The 11579-nt window shown below is 48.5% G+C and overlaps 2 protein-coding genes across 5 annotated transcripts; both read left to right on the plus strand.

The window, feature by feature from the left end:
- Window positions 1-33: 33 nt before the first annotated feature.
- RAB13 (RAB13, member RAS oncogene family) lies at window positions 34-4567 on the plus strand. 4 transcript variants are annotated; one of them, XM_045362704.2, is made up of 8 exons: window positions 34-167; window positions 1497-1557; window positions 2668-2728; window positions 2960-3037; window positions 3451-3540; window positions 3661-3726; window positions 3817-3870; window positions 4046-4567. In XM_045362704.2, the coding sequence occupies exons 1-8, from the start codon at window positions 44-46 to the stop codon at window positions 4121-4123; spliced, it is 612 nt and encodes a 203-aa protein (XP_045218639.2). In that variant the 5' UTR covers window positions 34-43; the 3' UTR covers window positions 4124-4567. The 4 variants fall into 4 exon arrangements, with proteins under 4 accessions (XP_045218639.2, XP_065401587.1, XP_045218642.2 ...); XM_065545517.1 differs by lacking the exon at window positions 34-167 and adding an exon at window positions 886-1294; XM_065545515.1 differs by lacking the exon at window positions 3451-3540.
- Window positions 4568-8358: 3791 nt separating this feature from the next.
- On the plus strand, window positions 8359-11550 carry JTB (jumping translocation breakpoint). The gene is made up of 5 exons (XM_005541731.5): window positions 8359-8858; window positions 9015-9052; window positions 9254-9336; window positions 10147-10226; window positions 11228-11550. The coding sequence occupies exons 1-5, from the start codon at window positions 8776-8778 to the stop codon at window positions 11382-11384; spliced, it is 441 nt and encodes a 146-aa protein (XP_005541788.1). The 5' UTR covers window positions 8359-8775; the 3' UTR covers window positions 11385-11550.
- The last annotated feature ends 29 nt before the right edge of the window (window positions 11551-11579 follow it).

The following is an 11579-nucleotide window of genomic DNA, read 5'->3' on the forward strand; positions in this document are numbered from 1 at the left end:
CCGGGAGCTCCCCACCCCTCCCCCGGCTCCCCCGGTGTCCGCCATGGCCAAAGCCTACGACCACCTCTTCAAGTTGCTGCTGATCGGGGACTCGGGGGTGGGCAAGACTTGTCTGATCATTCGCTTTGCAGAGGACAACTTCAACAACACTTACATCTCCACCATTGGTGAGCCCGCTGGCCATGTCCCAGACCCCTACTGTCTTGTGACCTCCTTCTCAGGCTCCCGGATTACTAGTGACCCCAATTTTCAGTCCCCTTAGAGTAAGGCTCCTGAATTCTAGTCCCTCAACCCCTGGCTCTGACCCCTCCCCCATGCATGTCTCTGTATGGTAACCAAACCTCTCACCTCTCTGAGGCCTTCAGGTAACTCTTCAACTGCTGCCAGCTCCTCATTTTCTTGGTGCCATCACCTTAGTTTCCCAAAACCCACAAGAACTCTTCTCTCTTTGTCTCTGTGCCCCTCTTCCCCTACCCCCACCACTTAGAACTCTCTCGATCCGTTCTCCACGTTTCCTGTATCCCTGTCTGCCACATCTTTTTCTCCCGATCCGATCTGTTAGCCTCTTTCCCTCTAGCCGACCTTCAAACTCTCCCACTGCGTCCCCAGCTCACCATCTACTTCCCAGGTTCCCTGCCCCAGTCTCCCTGCACCTCAGCTGAACAGGGGTTTGGGAAGGGTGGAACAAGGTGGCTGGGTGTGCTGGAGGGCGGCCCAAGGACTGTGATCATGAATATGCAGCCAGCTTGGTGAGGAACGTGGAAATGAGGGGACTTTTGGGGTCTCTGAGTCAGCCTGGTGACTCATCCTCCTCCCAGGGGCCCCCAGCAGGCTTGGGGGAGGTGCCCAAGTTTCTACTAAGAAGAACATTGTCTCCCCTCCTCCCTTCTTTCTTCATCTCCTCTGGCTTGGGAAATAGACAGGAAGAGTCTTATGACAATTCTGGTTACAAAGGAAGAGGAAAAATGCCCCCCTTTCCTAATTGTCTCAAAAGTAATCCTGTTTAGCCTCAGACTTTCCTAGTGCCAAGTTTGGCCTACTAGTTAATTCACATAGACTGGCTTCAGCTACTTTTTTCCTTACTCTCTACTAGGAGGGTGGGTGGAATACCAAGAGTAGAGGGCTCTAAGAAAACAGAGAAGAGGAATGTGAAAGTAATATCTGGTGGGGAGACAGAGACTGAATTCAGAGAGTTGTCAGCTGGTATAGCTGAATGGACCCAAGAGGTGACCTAAGGATCTTAAGCCTCCATGCAGAATTTTCATCACCTTTTCCCTCCCAAAATCCATAAAACGTAAGTAAAAATAGTATTCTTGCTATACAAATACAGCTTTGGGAAAATTCTCCTAGCTTGGCATTTCCAACAAGATTGCTCCCCAAGTGCCTCTCCTGCAGAATTTCTGGTGCTGACACTGCTCCCTTCCTGTCCCTCCCATCACACAGTTTTACATGTGTGCATGCATGTCTCAACTTCAGTGCATACTTTCCACCCCTAGGAATTGATTTCAAGATTCGCACTGTGGATATAGAGGGGAAGAAGATCAAACTACAAGTCTGGTAAGTGAATCCTCTGGGACGCCTCACCAGACTTCATTTACCTCCTACACGCTTTTTCTTCTATTTTGTTTCATTTCTCTTCCTTTCCTCATTGCTCTTTCTAGCACTTCTAATCTATTTCTCTGGATGCACTCAGCTGTCCTTCGTCTCTCTTCCTGCTCTCCCAACTAGTTCCAGCTTTTTTGTAACTCTTGCCTCCTCTGGCTACAGAGCATCCTCTTAATTTGACAACAAACAACTGTTCAGTCATAACTTGGAAACAGGCTGTGAACCGTTAAATGGCACAGGCAGAATTAAGACTTGACGCTAAGTCTAGTGTTTTCTCCAAAATATGGTGAGCCCAGAGAGCCAAATGTAGACCCTGAAGGGGTTTAAGTGGTATGAAGCTTAGTGGAGGCATAATGCTATGACATATAAGAGCAGAGTGGTGCACAAATCCGGTTCTTTTACTTATCTGCTGCCTGACCTTCATGAATTATTCAGCCTATCCAAATCTGTTTCCTCTTTTTTTTTTGAGACAGAGTCTTGCTCTTATCGCCCAGGCTGGAGTGCAATGGCACAATCTCAGCTCACCGCAACCTCCGCCTCCTGGGTTCAAGTGATTCTCCCACCTCAGCCTCCCAAGTAGCTGGGATTACAGGTGCCCGCCACCATGCCCGGCTAATTTTTGTATTTTTAGTAGAGACGAGGTTTCGCCATGTTGGCCAGGCTGGTCTTGAACTCCTGACCTCAGATGATCCACCCGCCTCGGCTTCCCAAAGTGTTGGGATTACAGGCGCGAGCCACGGCCCCCGGCATGTTTCCTTGTTTGTAAAATAGGGACAATAATACATGTCTTACAAGGAGAAATTAAGGATTAGATAAAATGATACATACGCAGTGCTGGACACATAGCAAGCATTCAATGAATAAGCAAAGACAGCTTGTTTCTTGGGCCACTACCATCTCTGGAAATCAGGTCAACCGTCTTTAATCCCACTCCCCTTTACTGTTTCCTTATTCTGTTGCCCCACCATGTTGCAAAAGCTAAATTCTTGCGAGAGAGGAAGAATTCTTCCATTAGAGAATTCTTTCCTCTCTTCCATTCCATGAAACCTTCTCCTTCTTTAGGGACACGGCTGGCCAAGAGCGATTCAAGACAATAACTACTGCCTACTACCGTGGAGCCATGGTATGAAGTGTGGGTCTGGACAAAGGATGAAGGATGAGGCCACAGAATATATTATGAATACAAAGGGTCAGGGGTTGAGGCAGGTAAAAATGGGAGGGGTGTAGTGTGGGTTGCAGAGGGCCCAACGTGGCCTAGTGTTTAGACCCATGGATGGAACTTGCCGGGTCACTTACAGGGCAGTGGGAAGCCTCAAAGGGAATATGGTCCAAGTTGAATTTTGTCATCTCCCAGGGCATTATCCTAGTATACGACATCACGGATGAGAAATCTTTCGAGAATATTCAGAACTGGATGAAAAGCATCAAGGAGGTGAGGACCCTCCAGAAGAGATGGGGGAACTGGATAGAACCTGGAGAATGAAGGGAGCCATAAGGATAGGCAGGACCTAACTTTTTTTTTTTTTTTGAGATGAAGTTTCGCTCTTGTTTCCTGGGCTGGAGTGCAATGGCACCATCTTGGCTCACTGCAACCTGACTACCGGGTTCAAATGATTCTCCTGCCTCAGCCTCCTAAGTAGCTAGGATTACAGGCATGCACCACCATGCTCAGCTACTTTTGTATTTTTAGTAGAGATGGGGTTTTACCATGTTGATCAGGTTGGTCTTGAACTCCTGCATCAGGTGATCCACCCGCCTTGGCCTCCCAAAGTGCTGGGATTACAGGTGTGAGCCACCGCACCCAGCTGGCGGGACCTAACTTTTACTTGTCTTTTGCCCCCCCAGAATGCCTCGGCTGGGGTGGAACGCCTCTTGCTAGGGAACAAATGTGACATGGAGGCCAAGAGGAAGGTGCAGAAGGAGCAGGCCGATAAGGTGAGGGCCAGGCTGAGCAATTTCTAGAACTGGGCTGGGAGGGCCAAGATAGGTTGCATTGCAGAGGACTTGGCTGCTGTCCTTAATTCAATTCTCTCCTTCTCACTTCACCCCTTATAGTTGGCTCGAGAGCACGGGATCCGATTTTTCGAAACTAGTGCTAAATCCAGTATGAATGTGAATGAGGTGAGATTCACACCCCCATCCCTGACCAAGAGAGGAAGTATTAAAAGGTAGATTCTCCTCCCTCCAAACTGATTCTATTCCCCACTTTAGGCTTTTAGCTCCCTGGCCCGGGACATCTTGCTCAAGTCAGGAGGCCGGAGATCAGTAAGTTGGTTTTGCTGGACTAGGTACAACTCTGGTGTGTGTGTGTTGGTGTTGATAAGAATTGAGGGGAGCAATGCTAAGATTTCTCATGAGGGTGGATTCACTTCAAACAGTTTATACCCTCACACCCTAACCAGCCATTCACACCATGACCCCTGTGCCCTTCTCCCTCTAGGGAAACGGCAACAAGCCTCCCAGTACTGACCTGAAAACTTGCGACAAGAAGAACACCAACAAGTGCTCCCTGGGCTGAGGACCCTTTCTCGCCTCCCCACCCTGGAAGCTGAACCTGAGGGAGACGGGGCAAAGGGACTGAGCAGGGGAGAAATAGCAGAGGGGCTTGGAGGGACACATAGGTAGATGGTAAAGAGAATGAGGAATAAAAGGAGAAGAGAAAAGGGAAAAGCAGAAAGGAAAAGAAGGAAGAGAGAGGAGGGAGAAGGGAGAGGAACCGATTGAGGAAGTGAAAGAAGGTAAGGAGGTAAGAAGAGGGAGGAGGAAAGGAAGGGGAGATGGCCTCAGGCTTCAGACCTTACCTGGGTTTTCAGGGCAAACATAAATGTAAATACACTGATTTATTCTGTTACTAGATCAGGTTTTAGGGTCCTGCAAAGGGCTAGCTCGGCACTACCCTAGCAGATTTGCTCCTGTTCTGTCACTTTTCATGGTCTTTAATAAAGGCCACCATTTGCACAAATGTTCCTGTTTTGGGTAACTTGGATTATTGTCAGAATTGTTCTCCACTCAAATCCAATTACTGTGTCTTCAAAGTGATTGATCTGCCTGAATCAGGCTGGGTTTCTGTGGAACCTGGACTAATCCTACCGCTGTCTCTTCCCCGCTGTTCAGTTGGTAAGGAAAATAGCAAAGAGCAGGAGCTAGAGTGATCTGAAGGTCTGGATATCCTCTTTCCGCTATGGGGTCTGGATGCCCTTGTGGGCAGAGCCTTGTCCTGAGCACAGGAAATTAAGGACTCTTAACAGTCCTAGCCTCAGGGAAATAACTGCACCTAGTGTTTTATCCAGTGATTTGTGCAAGCTTCTTTGATTCTGCCAGCAATCCATTTAGGTATTTGATAGGCATTAATATCTGCTTTTATTAGTGAGGAAAATGAGAAGTTCATTTATTCATAGATGTCTATTGAGTAATTTAAATATATATTGAGCGTCTACTAAGTGCCAGGCACTATGGCCAGTTATTTTATTTATTTATTCATTTATTTTTAGAGACAGAGTCTTGCTCTGTCTCCCCGGCTGGAGTGCAACAGTGTGATCTCGGCTCACTGCAACCTCTGCCTCCTGCCTTAGCCTCTCAAGTAGCTGGGATTACAGGCATGAGCCACCACGTCTGGCCACAATAGTCAGTTAATATAGCCCTTGGGTGATACAAGGACATTTTTTTTTTTTTTTAAACCGAGTCTGGCTCTGTCGCCCAGGCTGGAGTGCAGTGGCATGATCCCAGCTCACTGCAGCCTCTGCCTCCTGGGTTCAAGTGATTCTTCTGACTCAGCCTCCCGAGTAACTGGGACTACAGTCATGTACCACCACACCTGGCTAATTTTTGTGTTTTTAGTAGAGACAGGGTTTTGCCATGTTGGCCAGGCTGGTCTTGAACTCATGGGCTCAAGTGATTGTCCTGCCTCAGTCTCCCAAACAGCTGGGATTACAGGCGTGAGCCACTGCGCCCAGCCCGGGACAAGCAAATTTTAACAAAAACAGCTCTTTGGCTGGGCATGGTGGATCACGACAGGAGTTCAAAACCAGCCTGGCCAACATAGTGAAACCCTGTCTCTACTAAAAATAAAAAAAAATTAGAGGGTGCCTGTAGTCCCAGCTACTTGGGATGCTGAGGCAGGAGACCCGCTTAAACCTGGGAAGCGGAGGTTGCAGTGAGCCGAGATCACGCCACTGCACTCCAGCCTGGGCAACACAGCCAGACTCTGTCTCAAAAAGACAAAAACAAAAACAGCTCCTTACTGAATAACAAAGATGGCAAAACTACTGGAAATGCAAATGAGAATTCAGGCTTGGGCTGGGCACAGTGTCTCACGCCTGTAGTCCCAGCCCTTTGGGAGGCCAAGGTGGGTGAATCACTTCAGGTTGGGAGTTCGAGACCAGCCTGCCCAACATGATGAAACCCCATCTCTACTAAAAATACAAAAAATTTAGCTGGGTATGGTGGCGGGTGCCTGTAATCCCAGCTACTCGGGAGGCTGAGGCAGGAGAATCACTTGAACCTGGGAGGCGGAGGTTGTGGTGAGCAGAGATAGCGCCATTACACTCCAGCCTGGAGACAGACTCCATCTTAAAAAAAAAAAAGAAAATTCAGGCTTGATGAACAGCATCCTTAAGTATATATATATATTACAATTTATAATTACATATAACATAAATATATATAATTTATAAAATATAAATATATATTATAAAATTATATAATATATAATTATTTATAATGTATATTTTAATATAATATATATATATCCCCCTTTCACCATACATAATATTTTTTACACAGCAAAATGTAATAACTTGATAAATGCAGTAAGTATCCAAGCATTGATGGGGTAATGATAAGCCTTATTTGTGGCTTATGTTTAAGTTCTTTTTTTTTCTTTTTGAGATGAAGTCTCACTCTTGTTGCCCAGGCTGGAGTACAATGGTGTGATCTCGGCTCACCACAATCTCTACCTCCCAGGTTCAAGTGATTCTCCTGCCTTACCCTCACAAGTAGCTGGGATTACGGGCATACGGCACCATGCCCAGCTAATTTTGTATTTTTAGTAGAGGTAGGGTTTCTCCATGTTGGTCAGGCTGGTCTCAAACTCCCGACCTCAGGTGATCCACCCACCTCGGCCTCCCAAAGTGCTGGGATTACAGGCGTGAGCCACCGCGCCCAGCCAGATACACTGTCAATCCCAAAATAAAGTGTTCTATCCTTTAAAGCTGTTGGGGAGGGTAGAAGCAGTGGTCTTTAGCCCAGAAAGATGCCTTGGGGGAGGAGAATGGGGAGCAGAATTAACAAGAAAAAAAATATGGAAATAAGCCCTTTGATCTTCAGAGGTGGGGTCCACATTATTTTATTAGCGCCCATGTTTATATGAGGTTTATTTAAGTACCTCCTTGTCTATCGAGCATCTAAGAAAACTAAAATCACATGGTCCCAATGTCTTGGGAGGCTGCAGGTAACACATATGTGAAACTAGGGGGCAAATTAGGGCAGAATTAGGTTAGATTAATACATTACCAAGGCCCAGGGCGGTGGCTTACGCCTGTAATCCCAGCACTTTGGGAAGCTGAGATGGAGGCAGGTGGATCCCTTGAGCTCAGGAGTTCCAGATCAGCCTGGGCAACATGGCAAAACCTCCTCTCTACCAAAAATACAAAAAATTTTAGCCAGGCATGGTGGCACGTGCCTATGGTCCCAGCTACTCGGGAGGTTGAGGTGGGAGGATCCCTCGAACCCAGGACGGGGAGGTTGCAGTGAACCATGATCACACCACTGCATTCTGGCCTGGGTGACAGACCGAGACCCTAAGAAAAAAAAAAAAGTAAATGAAAATTCATTATCAGACAGTAAAGCATGAACCCAGAGTGCTGGTCAAGTCACTGCAGGTCTGAGTGTATATCAAGGTTTCACTACATAGGATGAAAAGCAGGCAATGAATCTCTGGCCTGGGTGTTGACAGTCTAGGCTCAAGCCTCAGCTTTCCCACTCACTAGCTTGCTGACCTTGGACAAGTCACTTATATTCTCTGAACTTACTCATGAAATGGAGACACATTTCATTTGCCTCTCGCAAGAAAAAGTCCTGGTAAATGCATATTAGCATTTCCGTTTCACACAGAACACTGCGAGTCAGATACTGTCCTAAGATCATGGAGTTAATAACCACCAGAACCTAGACTCAACACTTATTGGAACTTCCAATCTCATGCTTTTCTCATTGCACTTATGATTACTCCACTATGTAGGAGCAAGGGAGAGTTGAGAACATTTGAAGAGGTTATGCAAAGGACCAGCTCTGCGGAGTAGGCTTAGCAAGTAACAGGAGGGAAGGTGACACCGTTCATCTGTGTAGCGGAGTGGGAGCCAAGAGACAAGGAGAAAGTTTCACGTTCGCCATGTGCCTCGGATATTCCCGCTTCTGCAGGGACGAGAACGCGCAGTTTCGCCTCCATCCCTTGACCTCCAACACAGCTTCTCCACTGGACCATCAGTGGCGATGAAGGGGCAGCTGCAGAAGGATGACAAACTGAAGCTTGACTGTGAATCCTAGGGTTTTAAGGAGAGAGCAAAGTCCTGAGACGGCGACGTATTGTCCCTGCTCACCAGCCCAGAATGAACAAACAGGCGCCAGCCAGGGAGCAGCGAGCCAAGAATCCAGACGAGCCTCTGCAACCGCCATTTGCTATTCTCGCAAAGACTACCGGGACCACAATGCAACGGGGCGCCGAGCTAATTCCCAGCAGGCGAGGCGCCACCGACCGCGGAAGACTACAAGCCCCAGCGGGCTACGACGGAACGCGCCCGGGAACACCGGGCCCCCAGCTCGGGCCAGCGCCCGAGGATCATCCACGGGGCTAGATGGCTGCGTCGGGGGCGGGAGCGGAGGTGAGCGGGCGCTAGGGCCGTGCGCCCCCGCCGGCCCTTCCTCCAGCGCCCTGTGGACCCCGCAGAAGGCGCTCGCCTTCCTAGCCCGCAAACGCGTAATCGATTTTTCTCGCTGTGGCAACGGGGACGTCCCGAAAGATCCTCTGCTCCGACAGGCAACTTCGGCCTTCCCTGCCCTGACCTGGAACCTCTGGGAGGGCTGCAGAGTAAGTGCCGCCTCTGCGCTCTGACGGAGGCACGAGGCCTGCGGAGTAGGTCCCTCTGTTCCGACAGGTGCGACACTTAGCGCTCCATGCCTGCGGACTCCGGGAGGCATGGCCTCCCCCAGGGCCGCCACCTCTGCTGGTTGCTCTGTGCTTTCACCTTAAAGCTCTGGTAAGGAGGGGGTAAGGGGAGGGAAAAGGAGGTCACTGGAGGACAGGATCGCTCCCGGCCCCGGGGTTGGGGGAGACCTTATCCATGGACAGCGCAGGAGGGGGTGCCCTATTTTCTGGATTTTGACTTTCGTCCCTTCCGCCCACTCCGCTACAGTCAAGCAGAGGCTCCCGTGCAGGAGGAGAAGCTGTCAGGTGGGTGATTGTCTGGGAACCCGACACTTCCGTCGTTTGTTTTTGGTTTTAGTATCTTCCCCCTATACCAAGAGCACAGGTGGAAAAGGGCGGCACCACATAGAATGAGGGCAAGCGCTGTGCCGGGAATTTGGATGGGCAGAGCCTTTGGGAGAAATGTTTTCTGAATGGTCTGGGATTGGCATTTATCTTTCCTTTCAGCGAGCACCTCAAATTTGCCATGCTGGCTGGTGGAAGAGTTTGTGGTAACAACAGAGTGCTCTCCATGCTCTAATTTCCAGGCTGTGAGTTATCTGTTTCTCTACCCCCCCCCCGCCTTTTTTTTTTTTTTTTTGGACATCCAAGCAAACACTTAAGCAACATCTTAACATCCAAGTCTTATTAAGCTGCCTTTGCATCATCTTTTTTTCTTTCTTCTTGCGGTCTCAGTGTATGTCCAAATCTGTACTTGCCTTTCCCCTGAAAATGTGCCCCTTTCTTTCCAAGCTAATGGCAGTATTCAACTGATAACTATGGTTTTTTTGTTTGTTTGTTTGTTTGTTTTTGAGATGGAGTCTCACTCTGTTGCCCAGGCTGGAGTGCAGTGGCGTGGTCTCGGCTCACCACGACCTCCACCTCCCGGGTTCAAGCAATTCTCCTGCCTCAGCCTCCCGAGTAGCTAACTGGGACTGAAGGCGCATTCCACCTTGCTTGGCTAATTTTTGTATTTTTAGTAGACTCGGGTTTCACTATGTTGGCCAGGCTGGTCTCTTAACTCCTCACTTCATGATCTGCCTGCCTCAGCATTCCAAAGTGCTGGGATTACAGGCGTGAGCCACCGCGCCTGGCCTCAGATGATAACTATGTTTTATTCACTTTTAGTATAGTAGGCTCTGGAATGGAATGTATGCTTGCCTCTCCTAGATTGTTGCCTCTGAAGTGTTCTAACATGCAGCCACCACCTCCACCATCCGCATCAGAACTCTTTCATTAGCTCTCTGTTGCCTATCACTCCAAACCATAATAGTTGGGCACCTGCACCTTCTGAATGGCAGCCTTTTTGTTTTTCCTGTTGCCCCTTCCTAACATGTACTTTGCTTCTTTTCTCCTGGCAGAAAACTACCCCTGAGTGTGGTCCCACAGGGTATGTAGAGAAAATCACATGCAGCTCATCTAAGAGAATTGAGTTCAAAAGGTGAGTGCTGTTTCTCTTCTCTGGATTACCTCCTTTGCTCCTATGACTTTAGATGGATGGTCCCACCTTTTCCCCTGGTCTGGCAGTAGCATGGAATATTTGAAAGAAGAGGTGGCCGGGCTCACACCTATAATCCCAGCACTTTGGGAGGCTGAGGCTAACGGATCACCTAAGGTCAGGAGTTCAAGATCAGCCTGGCCAACGTGGTGAAACCCCATCTCTACTAAAAATACAAAAATTAGCCGGTGTGGTGGTGGGTGCCCATAATCCCAGCTACTCGGGAGGCTGAGGCAGGGAGAATCGCTTGAACCTAAGAGGCAGAGGTTAAAGTGAGCCAAGATCATGCCACTGCACTCCAGCCTGGGCGATGGAGCGAGACTGTGTCTCAAAACAAACAAACAAAAAAAGGCCGGAAGGGGTAGCTCACACCTGTAATCCCAGCACTTTGGGAGACTGAGGCGGGTGGATCACGAGGTCAGGAGTTCAATACCGGCTGGCCAAGATGGTGAAACCCCGTCTCCACTAAAAATTCAAAAATTAGCCGGGCATGATGGCAGGCACCTGTAATCCCAGCTACTTGGGAGGCTGAGGCAGAGAACTGCTTAAACCTGGGCAGGGGAGTGGTGTGACCTCAGTGAGCCAAGGTCACACCACTGCACTCCAATCTGGGTGACAGAACGAGACACCATCTCAAAAATAAATAAGAAACAAGGAAGACGGGATTTGGAGCCAAATTACTTGAACCCAAGTTCCAGCTCTATTCCTCAGCATTATGTTATTGGCCATATTTTCTCATCAGTAAAATTGGTTAATACTAGCTCTGCTTATCCAGAGAATAAATTAAATGATCTATTTGAGAGGGATTTATGTACTATACACACAACAGAAGCCTGGCTCTGATTTCCTCTTGAATATATCCTGGCTAGGCTGAAGTAGAAGGGAGATTAGAGGGAGAAGCTGTCTGGCCTTCCCTGGGAATAACTATTCCTTCCTGCCCTCAGCTGCCGCTCAGCTTTGATGGAACAACACTTATTCTGGAAGTTCGAAGGGGCTGTTGTGTTTGTGGCCCTGATCTTCGCTTGTCTTGTCATCATTCGTCAGCGACAACTGGACAGAAAGGCTCTGGAAAAGGTCCGGAAGCAAATTGAGTCCATATAGCTACATTCCACCCTTTTATCCTGGGTCTTAGAGACCCAATCTCAGACAGTGAAAGTGAAATGGACTGATTTGCACTCTTGGTTCTTTGGAGCCTTGTGGTGGAATCCCCTTTTCCCCATCCTCTTCTTTCAGATCATTAATGAGCAGAATAAAAAGAGTAAAATGGTTTCCTTCCCTTCTGTAACTTGGAGCAGG

The sequence above is a fragment of the Macaca fascicularis genome, chromosome 1 (assembly GCF_037993035.2).
Source record: "Macaca fascicularis isolate 582-1 chromosome 1, T2T-MFA8v1.1".
Lineage (NCBI taxonomy): Eukaryota > Metazoa > Chordata > Mammalia > Primates > Cercopithecidae > Macaca > Macaca fascicularis.

Excerpts from the sequence above, each read along its gene's own strand:
- RAB13 (XM_045362704.2), top strand. The coding sequence starts at position 44 with ATGGCCAAAGCCTACGACCACCTCTTCAAGTTGCTGCTGATCGGGGAC. Across the intron at positions 3,038-3,450 it reads GGATGAAAAGCATCAAGGAG|AATGCCTCGGCTGGGGTGGA; the intron begins GTGAGGACCCTC and ends TTGCCCCCCCAG. Across the intron at positions 3,727-3,816 it reads CCAGTATGAATGTGAATGAG|GCTTTTAGCTCCCTGGCCCG; the intron begins GTGAGATTCACA and ends TCCCCACTTTAG.
- JTB (XM_005541731.5), top strand. The coding sequence starts at position 8,776 with ATGCCTGCGGACTCCGGGAGGCATGGCCTCCCCCAGGGCCGCCACCTC. Across the intron at positions 8,859-9,014 it reads GCTTTCACCTTAAAGCTCTG|TCAAGCAGAGGCTCCCGTGC; the intron begins GTAAGGAGGGGG and ends ACTCCGCTACAG. Across the intron at positions 9,053-9,253 it reads GCAGGAGGAGAAGCTGTCAG|CGAGCACCTCAAATTTGCCA; the intron begins GTGGGTGATTGT and ends CTTTCCTTTCAG.